General features: G+C 34.8%; 3 protein-coding genes across 3 annotated transcripts; 2 read left to right on the forward strand and 1 right to left on the reverse strand.

The window, feature by feature from the left end:
* Positions 1 to 751: 751 nt before the first annotated feature.
* On the forward strand, positions 752 to 2,608 carry LOC140959028 (uncharacterized). Its single transcript, XM_073416731.1, has 3 exons — positions 752 to 1,291; positions 1,780 to 1,853; positions 2,280 to 2,608. Exons 1-3 carry the CDS (start codon positions 1,183 to 1,185, stop codon positions 2,445 to 2,447), a joined length of 351 nt encoding a protein of 116 aa, XP_073272832.1. The 5' UTR covers positions 752 to 1,182; the 3' UTR covers positions 2,448 to 2,608.
* A 5,547-nt stretch (positions 2,609 to 8,155) lies between these two features.
* On the forward strand, positions 8,156 to 15,964 carry LOC140965252 (QWRF motif-containing protein 2-like). The gene is made up of 6 exons (XM_073425402.1): positions 8,156 to 9,616; positions 14,339 to 14,458; positions 14,850 to 14,963; positions 15,078 to 15,167; positions 15,436 to 15,546; positions 15,626 to 15,964. Exons 1-6 carry the CDS (start codon positions 8,327 to 8,329, stop codon positions 15,680 to 15,682), a joined length of 1,782 nt encoding a protein of 593 aa, XP_073281503.1. The 5' UTR covers positions 8,156 to 8,326; the 3' UTR covers positions 15,683 to 15,964.
* A 973-nt stretch (positions 15,965 to 16,937) lies between these two features.
* Positions 16,938 to 18,047, reverse strand: LOC140965262 (zinc finger protein ZAT10-like). The gene has a single exon (XM_073425412.1). The coding sequence runs from the start codon at positions 17,837 to 17,839 to the stop codon at positions 17,102 to 17,104; it is 738 nt and encodes a 245-aa protein (XP_073281513.1). The 5' UTR covers positions 17,840 to 18,047; the 3' UTR covers positions 16,938 to 17,101.
* Positions 18,048 to 18,335: the final 288 nt, after the last annotated feature.

Genomic DNA, 18,335 nt, shown 5'->3' on the forward strand with positions numbered 1-18,335 from the left:
TTTAATGCCTCTTGAATAAATATTTTGGAAATGGTATATATTTCAAATCTTCAATCTCACGACCCTTATTTTTCCACTCTATATAATCTATTTTATTATTAAGAATATGTATTTATAATATAAACAAATTTGGTATCTTGGTACGATATTTTTTTACTATTGTCTAATAATTTCAAATGGTATCTTAACTCTTCCTTGAGTTTTAGAATTACGATATCATATTTATTTGAATATAAATCAAATTAATTAAAAAATATTATAACATATTATATAATATATATTGTTAAAATCAAGTATCACTAGATCAAAAGTTATAGATGTTAGTCGAGACGTAACTTTATTTCTTTATACTCGTGGCAGTACATAATGCACTTATTTTGGTGCGCATAGTTCGGGCTGTTTAGCCCATGAGTCCAGAGAGATGCGTGTCTATCTGCTTGTGTTGTCTTATATCTCTTATAGATCAGTTTTACCATTTTCCTACCGTCGATCCTATCCCCGAAGATACAGTATTATTCGTTAAGATCTGATGTCATTCGTTTATGGCTCACCTAACCAACTTGATCAACCCAACGTCAACAGATTGACGTGTGAAAACTTTCAGAACTACTATCACTCATGTTTTACCTAACATATATATGTATATGTGTGTATCACTGGATGAGATCAATGTTAGAGTGAAAATTACTTATAATATATAAGATGATAAAAAAAAACACGCGATAAACACAAATTTTCAGATATAAAACGAAAAAATACAAATAGCAAAGTGGAAAGTGTTTCAGGCTCATAAATTTGAATCCTGCAAAGGGGCTCGAATTCCACCGCTTCTGCAGCACATGCAGCATTCATTCCTCTGAGCAACTGAACAAAGACTTGAATGTCATGAAAACCCTTTTCTATCTTTTCACTTCCTGCTATTATACTTCATCAATAAAATATATATATATAACTGGGAATGGGCATTCGGCCATTTTTCCTTCTTGCCATGCACTGCGGATTTTATGGGGTCGAGACTCTTAAGCAAGATGACGAATTAAAGGCTAGCTGTTCTATTTGAACAAGACTTTAGTTCGTCTGTGGTGTTCTTCGATCTCTCTATATATACATCGGTTTTTCCTTGGAAATTTCTGCAGTTTCTTGGATCATATATAATATATACAATATCTGTGGGTCAAAACAATGAAGGGATTTGGAATCTTGTTTTGGTTCTTGATGGTGATTGTGGCAGCCGCTTCTTCCGTTTATCTTGGCGGATTTGGAAGCACCTCCTCAACTACTAGTACTCATGGTAAACGTAAATCTTCATTATCAATAATATTCAATTTTACGGCAAAATATTTGATCGAACTCCCATTTGATTCTACATTGATATATAGTTGAGTCGAAATTATTTTTTAATTAGAGTAATGTTTTTATTTTATTCTTCATTTTGCATGCGATCTTTTGTAAAAAAATTTTAAATTTATGGTTAATATAAACGAATATTAAGAATATAATTTTATTTTTATTACGTTAATTTTAAAATAATTTTATGTATAGGAGAAAAAGGAGCCACTTTACTCTAAAAAAAACTTCAGAAGAGGGTTTAATTTGTCCCATACAAAATTTTAAAAATTCAATGATTTTTATATAATCGATATTTTTTTAAATAAAATTATATAGTTAAAATTTATTATCAAAACCCATATTTTTAGCTAAAAACAATTACAATTTGGAGCACATGTTATTGCAATTAAAATCTTTTACCTATTTATTAATTGTGATTAATTAATGCAGGTCCTACCTCCATAACCAAAAAGCTCGTAGTAAAGCATGCGATGGCCTCGCCTATAAAAAGCAGAAAACTTAAGGTACAATTACTCGTACTTATTTAGTATTAATTATTACTAAGAGAGGAGGAATTAATATTCAAAAGGAAAAAATGAGAGGAGGAAAATTTTTATTTGGGACATATATCCTTAAACATTCCTCCAAAAAATCATAAGTCGACAAATAGCAAAACACTAATCAATCCTTATGTGATCGGCTCGATCGAAAAAATATTGATATAAGTGTAGAAGGCTCGATCGAAAAGGTGTTGATAAGAGAATAAGCGAACTTGTGGTTATTTGTCGTTCTCTTTTACTTCATCAACTCGAATATTAATTCATGAGCCTGACAAATATATAAGATTGATTGTTGGACAGATAATTTTCTACCATTACTTCAAGATTTTAAATTATCTTCCTTGTGGATTTTATTTAAAATGAGCTATTAAATGAAATATTATATTACAGGAAGAAATGGCTCCATCTACTGGGAGAGTTAACTTGAATGACTATGGTCTTATCGATCCCGTTCCGAGTTCAATCGCCTCCATAAGGCCGGGACCGATACAGCACGGCACGCCTTTGATGCCATATATCCCGAGATCTACTCCGCCTCCTCCGACGGATCGAGATTAAATTATATCGTATCACGGTTTCTTGGAAACTTGGTTAAGATAAATTATGATGAATTAGTTATTATACGTTTTGTATGTGTAACTATTATAATGCTTACAATATTTATCATGGATCGAACTTGCTCATGCTTTTGATATATGATGATGTTAGAAAAAAATGATCAGTTGGAGTCCGGGTCCAGTATTTTGGTTGCGGGTCGACCCGATCAGTTTGTTTAATTGTTTATGACGTTATAAATCGGGTTTGGGCTTTGTCCAAACACAATACATTTCATTTGGGTTAGGTTTAATGTGGCTAATCTCACTTGAAAAATTCAAAATATTTCAACATGCGTTTAATGATTTTATGGTTTAGTTATTTAGCATCGAATCTAATTATATATATAAATGAAGAATTTATTATTATATATTGCTGGGTTATATTTTAATTAGGCTCAAAGTTGGACAGATCCAAAACTTAATCAAACTCAGGAAGAGGAATAGAAGAAGCAGATCAGATAAGAAAGTCAATTAATTCAAAATATGTTTGAATAGTTCAATGACGTAGATAAGAGCATATTGTGGAAAAGAAATATTGGTAGATCGTGAGTTATGGAGAGAGTGGAAAAAACCAGATAGTACATTCAAGAAAATGAGTGCATCAGTCAAAACAGGGAGCGCACACATTCTCTCGCACAATTCTAGCAAACTCCCTGCAGAATTCTCATAGCATTAGTCAAGTGTTTTTATAGTCTTCATTCCAAATTCCAGTAGTTTGAGTCATTTTCGTTAATATTTCAGCAACATTCTTTTGTTATATGTTAATATTTTGTAAATTCATATAATCTATTGAAAATATAAATCATGATAGGAGTTTATCTATCAATTTCCAATAGGTTTTCTTTAGTTTTCTTTGTTTACAGCATCATATTTGTTTATGTTATCATAACAGACAGTCAAATTTAATATCTACAATCATCGTGTTCCTAAAAATTATATTTTTATCAGTTTTTACATAAATTGGTGCATCTTTGCACCTGACACGTCTGCAACTCAAAATATTGTACAAACATAATGAAGATCATTTCTGCAACTATAGAAAAAGTTTTGGATTGGTAATTTTTTTTGGGGCGTATTACTTCTACTCTATCTTTTCTTGGTTGTGGACCTACGAGTCCACCATAACATTCATATTGAATCTTATAAAAAAATTATGCGTATTAGCTACATATATTTTTGTATATCAAATAATATTATATACACTATTTTATTAAAGAGCTTATAATAAACGTTTTTTTTAATTAATTTGGTGAAACATTGAGCAAATTTACAATTAAATCGTTTTTCCCTTTAACAATAATCAAACTCAAGTAAAAATAAAAAAATTCACCTTCACATTGGATAAAAAACTATCAATCTTATCTTTCTTACGTTTAATCCTATGTTTTCTCCGAAATTTTCTACCTTCAACTTCCGACCATGATTTTATCTCAATGCGCGCAATTGCATCTCATTTGCAAATACACAACGCGTGTGTCGACCGCTGGAACATATACAGAACCATAATCGGGAAGAAATCTAAGAAAGAAGGGGACCAATGTTCCAACTTAAATATCCATAACCCTCTATTTTACTTTTGATGGTGGGAAAGTGGGCACTCTACTCGAAACTGAATGACTCTTTGCTATCAATTGCTATTAGTGACTTGCATCTACTTTTTTACCTTTTTCTCTGTACTTGAAGTAATGGGCCTCTTCCACTTCGACAATAAACTTTTGCTAACCATAAGAAATTATGGAGTAATAACTAATACGTTTATGCCCCATATTTTTTAGGTAAAAGAATCGTTCGTTAGCCATATTTTATGGCAAGTAAGTTTCTTAAATTGTGAGACTTTTTGTTGTGAAATTTTGGTTTTGGTCATGTAAGTTATGTTCTGTTTTGACATTTTGTCTTTTTTTTATAAAGTACTGAAATGACGTCGAACACATCAGTGTTTTTCAATGTGACTTCGAATTTTTTGGAGCCATGTATTCACTTTGGCATAAAAAAACCGAAAATCAAAACATAACCTAACTTAGAGAGCTAAAATATTATAAATAGACAAACTTAGATGATTATTTTGACTATTATCCGAAAAATTTATCCAACTTTGAAAAATCAACCACAAATTAGTGAGTGTGACTTAATTGGATGTACCGTAGATGTAGGATCCATGTAAAATGATTCAGCATTTAATACATCTGAGGGGCGAAATTTGGTTAGAAGTTCAAAGAAAGTAGGATGTTTAGGAATTTAAATTACTTGCAAACTAACACTGTCTTAGTTAGTTGAACTTACGAATGGAAGAAGCTGGCGGGGCCCAAACTAAATTTGGGGAAAAGAGAAGTAAAGAAAAGCATAAAAACAATAGTGATGGTAGAGCATAGAGCAGCACTATTAATTAAAGGGTTGGCATGTGATTTATTTCTCTTTTATGCTGGAAAGTGGAGGTTCTATTTCTTGCATTTTGTCAATGGAATAATATGGGGAAAATCCTTTTTTACTAGTTTTTTTGGGGTCGATCATCTCATGACTTGAAAACAAAAAATACGGAGTTCATTAATATTTTTTTATTTTAAAATGAGATAGTCGACCGATCATCTTATATAAACACACTGAAAGTAGAACTCTCTGTGTTGCATAGACTCACATATTAAAAGAGGTGTGTCATACCCGTCCTATCTTTCCTTTGGCTGTTGTAGTCTTGATATACATATAATTTAGGTAGTTAGATTAGACAATTGATAACTTGAAGTGTAATATGCTTTGCATTTAGACAGAATCATTGCATAACATCATACATTACTTAAGTTGTTTCATCATAATAACACTTCGTTTCCCTTGGTTGCCTTTTCAAATGTTTAATGACTTTTGATAACCAACTTTAACCCTTTGTTCTAGACTTTTATGTATATATATAATAAATTGATCAGTAAGTCTCTTGTGAGACGGTCTCACGGAACCTTGCTCATACTTGCAATAAAAAGTAATGTTTTTGACATAAAATGTAATATTTTTTATGAATGACCCAAATTAAATAAATTAAAATTAACTATTAAGATCGTCTAAGATAAATTTTTGTATAAATGGATAACGATGATAGCATTATTAAAAAGACGAGGTGAATTAACTGAAGTGGATGGGAATTATTACGCATTGCAATGGACCTAATTGCAGTGGAATGTGGTCCTCTTCAGCCTCAACTAGTTAACTAGCTAAATGCTATAAATTTATTTGTTAAGAAAAATTGGACATAATTTTAGTTTATGACAAAAACTTGTGTGAGACGGTCTTACAGGTCGTATTTTGTGAGACGGATCTCTTATTTGGATCATCCATGAAAAAGTATTACTTTTTATACTAAGAATATTTTTTTTTATTATGAATATCGGTAGGGTTGATCCGTCTCACCGATAAAGATTCGTGAAACCGTCTCACAAGAGACGTATTTTTAATTTAAAAAGTAAAAACTAAAAAAAAAAAAGTGGATATACTTTATTATTTCCTTAAAATGTAGAGACGAGTTCACTTCTCTTTAGAATATGGTTTGCCTTTAGTTAAGAGTGACGCTACCTCTTGCATAATTAGTTATTAAAATAACGTGCATCGGGTCCAATCACTTTACTTGCCTATTCATCTCTCAATTCTGTCATTTCAACGATGGCCCTTTGAAATTCTACGTGTTCCAAGGTAGTTTCTTTTGCTTTTACGATGGTTCACACTGATCTTTTCAAAATCGGATCGAACCGATCTTTTTTTTTGTTTATTGAGAATCAATCACGGGTTCGATTATGATATCAAGTAAGAACGGTTTGATTTGTACAATCGGTAAAAAAAACGGTCAAGAACCATTCGGATTGGTATTGAACCTGAAAATCGGTTTCGATTTTTTTAAGAAAAATTAACTTAATTATTTTTAAAATCTTAAATTTAATATTTGGTTATATATAAATTATTATTATTTGGAATTTGAGCTTTAATATTAGACTTTATTTAAACATATGTTTTTGTTTTAAAAACACATATAACTATAATTGATATTTTGAATATATGTATATAGTTATTTACTTTAAAAAATTTTGTCAGATATATGTATTTTTGTGTATTTAAATTAATTATTTATTTTATTTTATTTTAAATTTTAAAATATATTATTCATTTTATTATATTAATATTTATATAATAAAAAAGTGTTTCGGTCCGACCATCCGGTTAGATCGTTTTTTAAGTAAACCAGTTCGATCACGGGTCCGATCATGAAAGCATTGTTGCACACTTGTTTTAAGCTATATAAAAAAATGTATGCATTAAATACTTTTTTGTATATCGAGACTATATAGCTGCCTAGCAAATTATGTCGTCACAATATATGTGATCTATGAAACTCAAATTCTGCATATAGATTTTGTATTTTTTATACTATTAGTTCTTTATTCATTGAAATTAAAATTTTTTGTATTTCCATATATATGTCACATGCCAAATAAATGATTTTGAATCAGCACATCAATTTAAAACATAATAATGAGTGGCAAAACTAGTTTAGATAGGGGATAGATCACATATTTAAATATTTGCTTGGGGGCGGAACCAGCATGCCTGCATCGGCTCTGGTGCATTTTTCTTCATGTACGTGATGGGGCGGACGTTTTCACCCGCCCTAGCGCGCATGTCTTGACTTTTGTCTTCTATCTCTCATTTTTTCCTCACATGCCCTACAAATTAACCCACACACATACAAAATACTTATTAGCCATAACAAATAAGAAAAACAACGAAATATAAATGAAATATCACTAAACATGAATGAATGTGACTCGAAATGACACAATAAAAACACAGAAGAACGATACTTAGCACTTAGCACCAAATTGAAGATTAGAGGGGCCGATTATTATTATTACTCTTTAATGAATCAAAAACATAAAAAATACAAGGATATATAATTTCAATTTTCGATTCCAAAATTAAACAGGAAATAGAAACTTCACATCGATAGATTACCTGGAACACACAATGAATTTTCTTAATCTTAAATATAGTGATTCAATTATTTTTAAATCATGAGACTGCAAAATTTTTTCCCCTGTACTCTATAGCAACTAAAGGGCGGCGGAAGTGAAACCATGAAAATTGAAAGTTGAAGCTAAACATGGAACTATAAGTCAATAAATTGACTGATAAATATAATATTATTAATATAATCGGGTCGGGTCAGGTTCCGTCGCGTGGAAATTAGTTAATCGTTTCCTCTCCCGATATTGATCAGGTCGGGAAAATGTCGGGTCGGAATATTTTTGGAATGGGTTCAGGATGGGAAGCGGGAAGGGTCGGGATTTCGGGGAATTTTTCAAGTCCTTCTAGATTTCAATTAATACAGGAATGAATGATACTTATTTTCCCAAAAAAAAAATGAATTGCATATCATGAAACATAAGCACGAACTGATGATGCAAATCATTTTATGTTTAAAATCTAAATCGTTGTTTTGAAAAATACATTTATATCTTCAATTCAAGATTTAAATCTTCTAAACAATTAATGTCTCCAAATAAATAATTTTGGATATATATAACAAATTTTCAAGCTCCCACAGTACACGACAGTTATGCTCCGATCCAACACCCCCACCCACCCGCCCCAAAAAAAAAAACCAACACACTCCAGCGTATAAATATTGTGGCCAGTTTCGTAACGGTCATATTCCCGATCTCTCTCCCCAAAACCACTCATTAATCCTACTCTACTTTCTCTCTCTACTCAATTCCTCCTCTCACACACGCTTCCTGCACCAGAATCAGCTGGATTTGGGTTGAAACTAGGGTTAAGGGGAGTGTGAGATTCTCTGGACGACGTGTTATGGTTACTGCCGTTGCATTGAATCCTAAGCTGCGTTCATCGCAGAACGAGAAGCGGCCGCCGTTGCTTCCGTCGGATTCCGACAACGAGCCGCAGCGTCGTCCCAAAGGACGCGAAGTTAGCTCCCGCTACCTGTCTCTCTCGATTTCGTCTTCTAACTCGTCCAACTCCTCGAACACGACTTCTTCATCTAACACGTCGGGGTCATGGTCTTCTTCCATCTCCTCGAGGAGGTCGCAGTCTCCCATGGTCATCAGCAGAGTTGCGGTCACAACTCCGAAGAGCTTCGTTAAGGACAGGGCGGTGTCTGCGGAGAGGCGGCGACCGGTGGTTGCGGCAGCGGCAACACCATCTAATGCGGAGAGGATGTTAACGACGTCTAGGCGTAGCTTATCGGTGTCATTCCAGGGTGAGTCGTATTCATTGCCTGTGAGTAAGGTGAAGCCTCCTCCAACCTCGGTGGGAACCACCGGCAGTTTGAAGAAAGGTACTCCGGAGCGGAGGAAAGCGGGAGTCACACCAGTTAGAGATAGACGAGAGAGAGACGTCGAGAATTCGAGGCCAAGTGAAAAGCCGAAGCAGCTGTGGCCGGGGAGATTACGTGGGGAGAATTCGAGTTTTTTAAGTCGGAGTTTAGACTACGGTTCTGATAGGGCGAAGGTTAGTGAATCGGGTGCTAGGTTCAAGGAATTGAGACCATCTGTGGCTGATCCATTGAATTCAGATTGTGAGAGTGTCTCATCGGAGAGTACTGCTAGTGAGAGTACGATTCGTTTGAGAGGAGAGCGGCGTGGGATTGTTGTCCCAGCAAATTCTTGGCAAGAGGGAAATATGTTGTGCCATAGAGTACTAGAATCTGCATCACCTGTATCAATTAATGCTTTGAATAGAACAGCTGGTTCCTCAAAACTAAGCGTCGCAAAGAAACTTCTAAATGATAGTCCTGTGTCATCCCCTCGGGGCGTTTTTGCGGGTAAGGGAATATCACCTCTTCGAGGGGGCGCAAGGGCGGCATCACCAAGCAAGGGTTTGGGTTCATCCACTGGTGTTCTACTGAGGGGTATGGCTAGTCCTACAAGAAGTAGAAGCGGAATGGATAATTCAGTGAATGATTGCAAACCGTGCACATGGATGTTGAGCTCTGCTGCTGATCTCGGGAGAGGGAAGTCTGGGGAGAATCGAATTGCTGATGCACACGAGCTGAGATTACTGTACAACCGTCAATTACAGTGGCGATTAGCAAATGCAAGGGTAGAGAACACCCTGTTGGTGCAAAAACATAATGCGGAGGTACCAATTTGTCCCCAATTTTTTGACTTTTGATTGAGTTACTAGCTAGTGTAACAAATCAGTGATCAACTAGTCTGATGAAAGCAAGCCAAAGTCGATTTATAGATGTGCGATCATATCGTGCTTAAGAAATAAATATAACCACTCGCGTATTACTTGGTAACTCAAACAGAAGTTTATCATGTTGCTAACAGCAAATTCATCTTTGATTACCTTTGAGTGAACATTCATATTATGATTCTCTGAAGAAATCATACAAAAGTTAACTCATATTGTTTTTAGTGATACGAGTTCCAAAAAAAAAGTGTAGTTTGTTGTTCCAAAACTGGAATCTGTACGGGTGAAAGAAATGATGAAAGGATTAAAAGATGTTGGGAAGTGGATATTAGACAGTTTTTGTCTTAACGTCGAAGTTTAGGTATATCGATTTTAATAAAAAGAGCTTGTTTTATGAAAAATATATTTATCATCGTGTAAATTGCTTTTACATTCATCCTTATTATTAATGAGCAGCCGAACTCAAGTTCATGATGCCTAAAGTTTGTGAAAGTTCTTTTTCACCTTTTACTTTAATAATTTACTTTTGTACATAAGACTAATTGCACACTCTAATTTGCTTTTGATTATGATATGGAGTGAGGTATCTAGTGCAACACGCTATAAGAAAGATTAATTTGCTTTCTAGTGTACGACACACAAGACACATATTAGGTAAGAAGATGCGATTTTTATTTGTGTTTTTTCTATTAGCATCATGATGCCTCACCCTACTGAAATCCTGAACACCGTTACCAATCTGTAAGAGCCTGCGCAATGGCCGATGAAGCCGCGATGAACACTGCAAATCCTCGGCCTCCAAAGGACCAAGACCTCTCACACGGATGTTTCTGAGTGTGAGGATACGGATGGGCCCCACGTGGAGGCTAGGCGTGTAATCAAACCGAATCGAGCTGAATATGACGAAAATTTGAATGTTCGAATTCGGCTCAAGTTAATTCCATTCGAGTTCGAGATCGATTCGAAGTTCGAAAAATGTAAAAATTTTGGCTCTAATTTGGTTCGAATTAAAGTTCGAGTTCGGCTCGAAATATTCGAACATATTTGCCAACTATTTGAATTATTGTTCGAAAACAAGTACTTGAAAGGCTCGAAATTTATTTATTTAATATATATTATATTATATTAATAAAATACTAGATCGCAGGCGGCTCGCGAACTATCAAACAAATCAAGTATTTTTCGGTTCATTTACACCCCTAGCAGAGACCCTCCGTGCGGTGAAGAGCTCACTTTTTATTTTATTTATAAAATTTGGCCATTACTAATTTTTAATAATTAAAAAATGATTTTAAATTTTAAAAAATATTAAAAAATTAATAAATCAGAAAAAATATAGAAAATTTATTGTGTGTACTTTTTAAATATGTGTATTTTTTTAATCATGTATATTTTTAATCATATATAAAAAATTATTCATTCATCTTTTAATCATGTTTAATTTTTAATTATGTGTATTTTTGTTTTTTTAATTATATTTGAAAATTTAATTATGTGTGATTATATTTTTTTAATTTTCCGTTTTTTAAATACAAAGTTATTTTATGGAATAAAAAATTCATATTTCAAATTCATCTCACCATGACACCACTGCTAAACACTTTGAATTTTGTGAACTAGGTCTCCTTGCCTTTAATTGCTGAGACCTACCAATAAGTTACACGAAACTTAAACATGCAATGGGCAAGTGTTAAATAAATAGAACAATTGCATAAATGATTGTAAAATAGCTGATTGCTCACACACCGAGAGGTGCACTGAGACATAGTGTATGAACATAAATGAAATTATAGCACCAAGGAAAAATCTGAATTATTCCTTTGAAAACTGTTAAATTGTGGTAATCATACAAATTTCAAGTTCTAGCTGAAGTCTCGAGCTCTAGTCTTTAGATTCCTAACACTTATTTATCTCTTCCCAGGATACTTAACTAAATTTGCCTTCTCGACGGGTCACCTGAAATACTAAACATATGTTTCATGGCAAATGGTTGTCACCAACTCTACAACCACAATTATCAAACAATCATAGATATCATGGAGACGTTTGAAAATATATATCGTACGATTTGCATAAATGAGCTGAATAAAAAATGGTATAGAGCTCTAGCACATATGATTGTTGTTTCCAAACACATTATTTATGTTATAGTGATTGAATCATACATAGCCATAGATTTTGGTTAAGAGAATAAAGGAGAGAAAATTCCGAAATCTTATTCAATGACCGAAGATTGAACCATTCATTTATACATTTCCTATTAAAACAAATCGCTATCTAATATAAACAATTTAAAGTTTAAAATTGCAATAGATAGACTCTTATCGAACTAACAAATAGTTCGAATAATATCATTATCTAATCTTCATATTTCAACACTCCTCAAGTTGGGCGAAATATGTTGATCATACTCAACTTGGAAATCAAGTCTTCAAAGTTGGGTCTATAAAGGGACTTGGTTAGGATGTCTGCAACTTGTAACCCAGTAGGAAGGTAATTGAGGTTCACAATTATCTTTTCAATCTTCTCACTTATAAAGTGACGATCAATTTCAACATGCTTGTTCAATCATGGTGAACTGGGTTCTTGGCAATGCTTATTGCATCTTCATTATCACACACTAGTTCCATTGACTGATGACCTTCCCGATGCAATTCCTTCAGTAATCTTTAGAGCCATATCCCTTCGCAAATCCCATGGGCCAGAGCTTGAAATTCAGCTTCTGCACCGCTTCTTTCTACTAGAGATTGCTTCTTGCTTCACCAAGTTACTAGGTTTCCCTGTACAAACGTGTGGTAACCTAACAGAACCTTCTAGTCAGCATCACTGTAGTCTTTGATATTCATAGTGGAGTTCTTGCAAAAAGTAGTTCTTTTCCGGGGAACCCTTTTAGGTATCTCAACACCCGATACACTGCCTCTATGTGTTCTTTTGTGGGATTATTAATGAATGAACTGACCGATGACACTTACAATAAATCAAATGTCCGGCCACGTGTGAGAAAGATATATCAGTTTGCCCACCAATCTTTGATATCTTCCTTTATCAGCTAGTGGGCTGTCAGCTGGTGTGCATTGAATACGTGTCACGTGCTGTGTCCCAGATACCTTTGGCTGTGGAGTAGAGTAGAAAATTCTCGCCAATGTCCGGAGTCATGGAATTGATCAACCACGAGATGACCATAAGGAGGTCATCCTTTCCTGAATTTTGGATTGTCGGAAGGAGGACGGGTCACTGTGCCCGTAAGGAGGTCATCCTTTCCTCGCCGGCAGATGTACATCATTGCAGATTAGGACCAAGGAAATTTCTGTCATTTAATTTATGGCACTTGATGGGTAAAAGACACGCGTCGCCCAGGCCATTGGCCGTGGAGACTGGGGCGGTTGGTTAAGAGAATGAAGAAGAGAAAATTCTGAAATCCTATTCATTGACCGAAGAATGCACCATTCATTTATACATATCCTATTATAATAAAATGCTATCTAATCTAACCTATTTAAAATTGCAACAGATAAAGATTTATCTTACTAAATAACAATTCATATAATATCATTATCTAATCTTCAGATTTCAAGAATAACCATATGAGACTACACCTGCTCAGAGGTTAGCTTATTTTACCTTGCCGCTTATTAGTGATAGAAACGGAAATAGGTTTGCTGTCTTAGGTCAGAACATGCATTAACCTGTCATTGGAGCTCAGAGCTCCTTTGTCGCATAATTCTTCTTGCTTGGTTACCACAATGTTTCTTGTAATGAGAATCAGAGATTAAACATAACAATACTTAAATATATACATTACAATGTCTCTGCTAGATTTTGTGGCTGTGATCATAAATAAATAAACATTTTGAAACTTATGTTACATCTATTGATTGAAAAGAAACTGAAGCGTCAGCTAGTACTCCTTATTTGGGTAAAGTATGCTCCGTCAGCTAGTATTCCTTATTTGGGTAAAGTATATGTTCATCTCACCATATCATTTGAAGTTCATCGTTGAAATGGAAAAATATTATTTTAAAGCCTCTGTGATGAGCAATCAATCATCTTCGAACTTCAATTTCCAGTTTAAGAAGCGCTTACTAGAAAATATTTTACCATTTTCCTTCGAATGTAGACATATGTCTAGTATTAAATTCAAATATGACCTCTATATTTGACTGATGTATTAAATGAAAGATGGTAATTTGTTGAAGGGAATCACAGGAATATTTTGTGAAATGCCAACTTGGAAAATGACTAATTTTTTTACTTACTAGACCTGCTTGATGTCAATTTGAATTTAAAAAAATGATGTGTAACACGTTAGGTGTCTTAAATAGTTACGGTTATCTGACATGCTGGTCTGTGAGCTGTGGATTCAAGTTGATTTGAAGTGCCTCTTAAGTGAAATTTTGCTATGAATGACATTTAGTTGACATTTAACTTTATTCTTGATGATTAATGATAGGCGCACAAGTTTATAAATTGCTCTGTCTGCCAACATGTGCCCTTTTATTTGAATGATTAATTGTCCCACCCAGTTAACTGATGCTTAACTTTACAAGCATGATCCCATTTACCTAACACAAGATCTTGTACGTTTTTTGTTTGTCACATATTGCTTTCTTTTATTAGATTATGAAAAAAATTGTTTTCACTTGTATCCTTTTTTTACTTCCCTAGAGAAACATTTACAATGCTTGGGTGAGTACCTCAAAATTGCGGCACTCTGTTAAGTCCAAGAGAATTGAGCTACTACTATTGAGGCATAATCTAAAGATTTATTCGATCTTAAAGGAACAGGTGAGACTTTTTTCTTTTCTTTAGTTGCTCTGTTCCAGTACTATTTCAGAGGTTGATTTTAGAATGTGTATTTGCTATTCAGATTCTTTTTGGCGGATTATCTTTCCCTTTCTATGAATTTTGACTAAGCTAAAATGTTAATCCCATTTGCAAATCAGTTTCCATGAGATGATTTTTGGAGTCAAATTTATATTTTGATCGTGTTGAAGACATCATCTTTCAGTCCTTTCGTTGTTTGAAACGAATGTGCGTGTATTCTTTTTATGTTGTGATGAGTATTCAAGAGTAGTTGTGGTTTTCCAGTACCTTATACACATGCACATGAATTAGATACGAGATTAGTTGACTTCCCAGGACCATGTTTTTGTATTCATGAATTTGTTGATGGCAGGAGCCACATTTGGAGAACTGGTGTTTGTTCGATAGAGAGATCCTGGATTCATTGTCTGGTGCTATCGTTGCCTTGGAAGCGACCATTATTCGTCTCCCTGTTGTTGGAGCGAGGGTGTGGTGTTCTCTTTACCCAATGACTTGACAATAAATTTTGTGCCTTCGGAAAATTAATCATTATAGAACTTTGCGGACCTAATCACTCCTTTGTTGTTTTTAACATGTTCAGGCAGATGTTCACAAGGTGCGAGAAGCTATCGCTTCAGCTGTTGACCTAATGCAAGCAATGGCATCTTCAATTCAGCCTTCACCACCAAAAGTAATTTATTTATTTTGAAACCATACAGTTAGAGTAATTTTGCAGTCATATACTTAGCTTAGGCTTCTTTTGAAAGTTATTAACGGGTCTTCAAATTATTTTCGTAGTTTGTAGTTTTCGAAATTTATACGTATCAATTTGATTAATGTGGTAATTTGTGATGGCACACCTATATAAACCACAGTTGTATGTGTTTTGCTTTTAAATTTTTGTGAACTGTATTCTCTGGAAACGCCTTTTGATCGGAAATAACCTCTGGCATCCACAGGTGGAGCAGATGAACTTACTGGTGTCGGAACTTTCTAATCTAAGCGCAAGGGAACGCAAGTTGCTACAGGAGTGCAAAGAATTTTTAACAACGACCTTCATACCCTTGCAGGTGAACAAATTTCCCTTTTCACTTCAACAATCAATGAAAGAAATGTATTATTGCATTTTAACATGAGTTATCTTCCCAGGTGATGCATTGTCACCTGAATACCCATGCATTACAATTTCAACGTCGACAAACTTGACAAGTATGAGAAGATTGACCTCTTTTTAATCGTTCACACGAAGCGCTAACTCAGAAATGGTGGCCAACAAGTATGGTATACAATCTAGAGCAATCTTTAACCCAAAAAAAACACCACCACAGTATATACATGTAAATGTTTCTGGTTTAAATTTCTATCATACAGTAGCCACTTTCTCGAATGCCATATCTCGAGATTCTGATAGATGAAGCAATCCAATAAATTTGAATCATACGTGGGTTGTGTTTCATCTGATATAATATAAAACCATGTTATCCGCCATTTGTTTTTGATAAACATGTCTTCATGGTTAAACAATCATCATAAAAAAGACCCTACACAATGGTCGAACGATGCAAGTGTGTGACACATGCATGCATTTAAACAGAAGTTGGGATATTGCTGCCGCAAATATTATTTATAAATTATGAAGAAGAGAGAGGTAACCATTTGTCCTACGCCAGGACAGTAACATATTTTGGTATCTATCCTCTTATCTACCCACTTCAAGATTTTATATATATGTCGTTACAAGATGCTCCAAGTTGGATTATATTAGCTTTGATAAATTCTAACATAGAATAAAATAAGGCAACAAAGACGTGTCTTCCTATGACACAAGAGGTTTATGTAATTTGGTGGCAACATGGATTTGTAATTATTAATTTTATATTGGAGAATGATTCATTCATCTACCATGTTAATGGGAATACGATAATGGGTTGGTTATCCATGCCTGGTAGTGAATAGAGCAAGTTATTGAAATATTGAATGAATTAGTCTACTGAGCTCATACGTTGGATCTCCAAGTAATTCATTCTAAATTCTATCATAATTGCTATTTGCCTTTCCATTCTATCCGTCTAAAGCAGCATTACTAGTTCTGAACAATTGTATACAAATTTTATATAAATTGATGATTTATTTACGGTAAAAATTTGTGTGAGACGGTCTCACGGGTCGTATTTTGTGATACAGATATCTTATTTGGGTCATCCATGAAAAAGTATTACTTTTTATGCTAAGAGTATTATTTTTTTTATTGTGAATATCAGTATGGTTAACACATCTCACAGATAAAGATTCATGAGACCGTCTCACAAGAAACATATTCTATATTTACATAACCTATTCTAATTAATATTTATTTCTTACAGTAATGACTAAATTACAATAAATATTTTTCATCGGATCATGAAATGTATGTAGTAAATAATGAATTATTGTAAAGATCAACATGAGTATGATATATTAATGGAGCAAAACCATTAAATAATGAATATCAAATAAAATCGATTATAAGTCTTATGTACAAGAATGAATTTCCACCAACCAAAATGTTTTTAAAACAAACAAATAAAAACAATGAATTTCCCAATATTAATTAATTTCCTAATTCTGCAGCTGTGCTGATTTTGTTCAGAATATTTCCGATTTTGTTGCCAGCGAGAGACGCGATTTCTTGGCAGGGTGTGGGCTTTCAACTTCATCTTCAACGCCGGAGCCAAATCCCGGCCAGAAATTCGGCAAAGCTGGCAGATTCAAGTCGAAGTCTCTGTGTGTAACGGTGGATCCCGCACCCTCCGAAGACGTCACCGTACCGTTCCCTGCACCGACGTTGCCTTCGTAGTGGCGGCGCTTGTGGCCTCCCAAGGCCTGCCCTGTGGGGAAGCGCTTGTGACAGATGGAACACTCGTGGGTCTTCCCGCTCAGTGCTGTAACAGAACTAGTGGAGGTCGTGGCGGCCGAGGTGGAGGTAGTAGAGTTCTCATCCCCGCCGTTAAGCTTGCGGTGGCTGGCTTTGTGTCCACCCAAAGCTTGGTAGGATCCAAACGCCTTGTTACAAACAGAACACTTGTAAATTAACTTAGCCGAGTCCACCGCAACTGGAGGCGGTGGAGTTCTGGTCCGAGTTTGTGAATTCTTATCCATCATCACTGGGACAGATGTAGAAGTGACACCGCGAGCGAGCATGATAAGACAAAGAGCCAAGTACTCTTCCTCAGTGGGTTCCTGCGTTTCAACGCTTCTTGGACGCTTTGATCTCTTGCCTTTGGTCCATGAATCAAGTTGATACATCAGACTGGCATGATCATTCTCGTATAGAAACGAGGGAGGCGCAGAAGCAGTCGGCGAGTTCAAAGCTTCAAGCGCCATGTTTAAGTGATCAAGAAAACGAAGAGAGAAGACCAGAAAGATACTGTATGAATTCGATATACATATGTGAAATGCTATTGGGTTTTATATAAAGAAGAAGAAGAAGAAGAATAGCCACGGTGGGAAAAGGGGATAGGAAGCTGCGTGACAAGTGTGAGGAAAAGAAGAGTTCTACTCAAACTTGCAGCCAAAGTACAAGAAGAGTCCATGGATTCGACAACACGTTTTATATTTTTAATTAAAGAATAAATATAACAAAATCTGGAAGCCAAGTGGGTTAGTTGCGTGGGAGCAAATAGGCTAAGTGACGAGTAGTCGGGGCGGCAGTACTATCGACTCAGTCCAAGTCAAACCTTGTACGCGGCTGCCGCGTTGAATGAAGGATATTGTGATCAAATTTTACTTGATTTCTCTTGGATATAATTCGTAGAGTACCGACGTAGTATCGGACACTATTTTTTAGAACGAAGAATATGCTAATATATATAGAACAAAT

The sequence above is a fragment of the Primulina huaijiensis genome, chromosome 2, assembly GCF_012295235.1.
Source record: "Primulina huaijiensis isolate GDHJ02 chromosome 2, ASM1229523v2, whole genome shotgun sequence".
NCBI classification, from domain to species: Eukaryota; Viridiplantae; Streptophyta; class Magnoliopsida; order Lamiales; family Gesneriaceae; genus Primulina; species Primulina huaijiensis.

Excerpts from the sequence above, each read along its gene's own strand:
- LOC140965262 (XM_073425412.1), bottom strand. The coding sequence starts at position 17,839 with ATGGCGCTTGAAGCTTTGAACTCGCCGACTGCTTCTGCGCCTCCCTCG.
- LOC140965252 (XM_073425402.1), top strand. The coding sequence starts at position 8,327 with ATGGTTACTGCCGTTGCATTGAATCCTAAGCTGCGTTCATCGCAGAAC. Across the intron at positions 9,617-14,338 it reads TGCAAAAACATAATGCGGAG|AGAAACATTTACAATGCTTG; the intron begins GTACCAATTTGT and ends TTACTTCCCTAG. Across the intron at positions 15,168-15,435 it reads TTCAGCCTTCACCACCAAAA|GTGGAGCAGATGAACTTACT; the intron begins GTAATTTATTTA and ends TGGCATCCACAG.
- LOC140959028 (XM_073416731.1), top strand. The coding sequence starts at position 1,183 with ATGAAGGGATTTGGAATCTTGTTTTGGTTCTTGATGGTGATTGTGGCA. Across the intron at positions 1,292-1,779 it reads CTCAACTACTAGTACTCATG|GTCCTACCTCCATAACCAAA; the intron begins GTAAACGTAAAT and ends TAATTAATGCAG. Across the intron at positions 1,854-2,279 it reads TAAAAAGCAGAAAACTTAAG|GAAGAAATGGCTCCATCTAC; the intron begins GTACAATTACTC and ends ATTATATTACAG.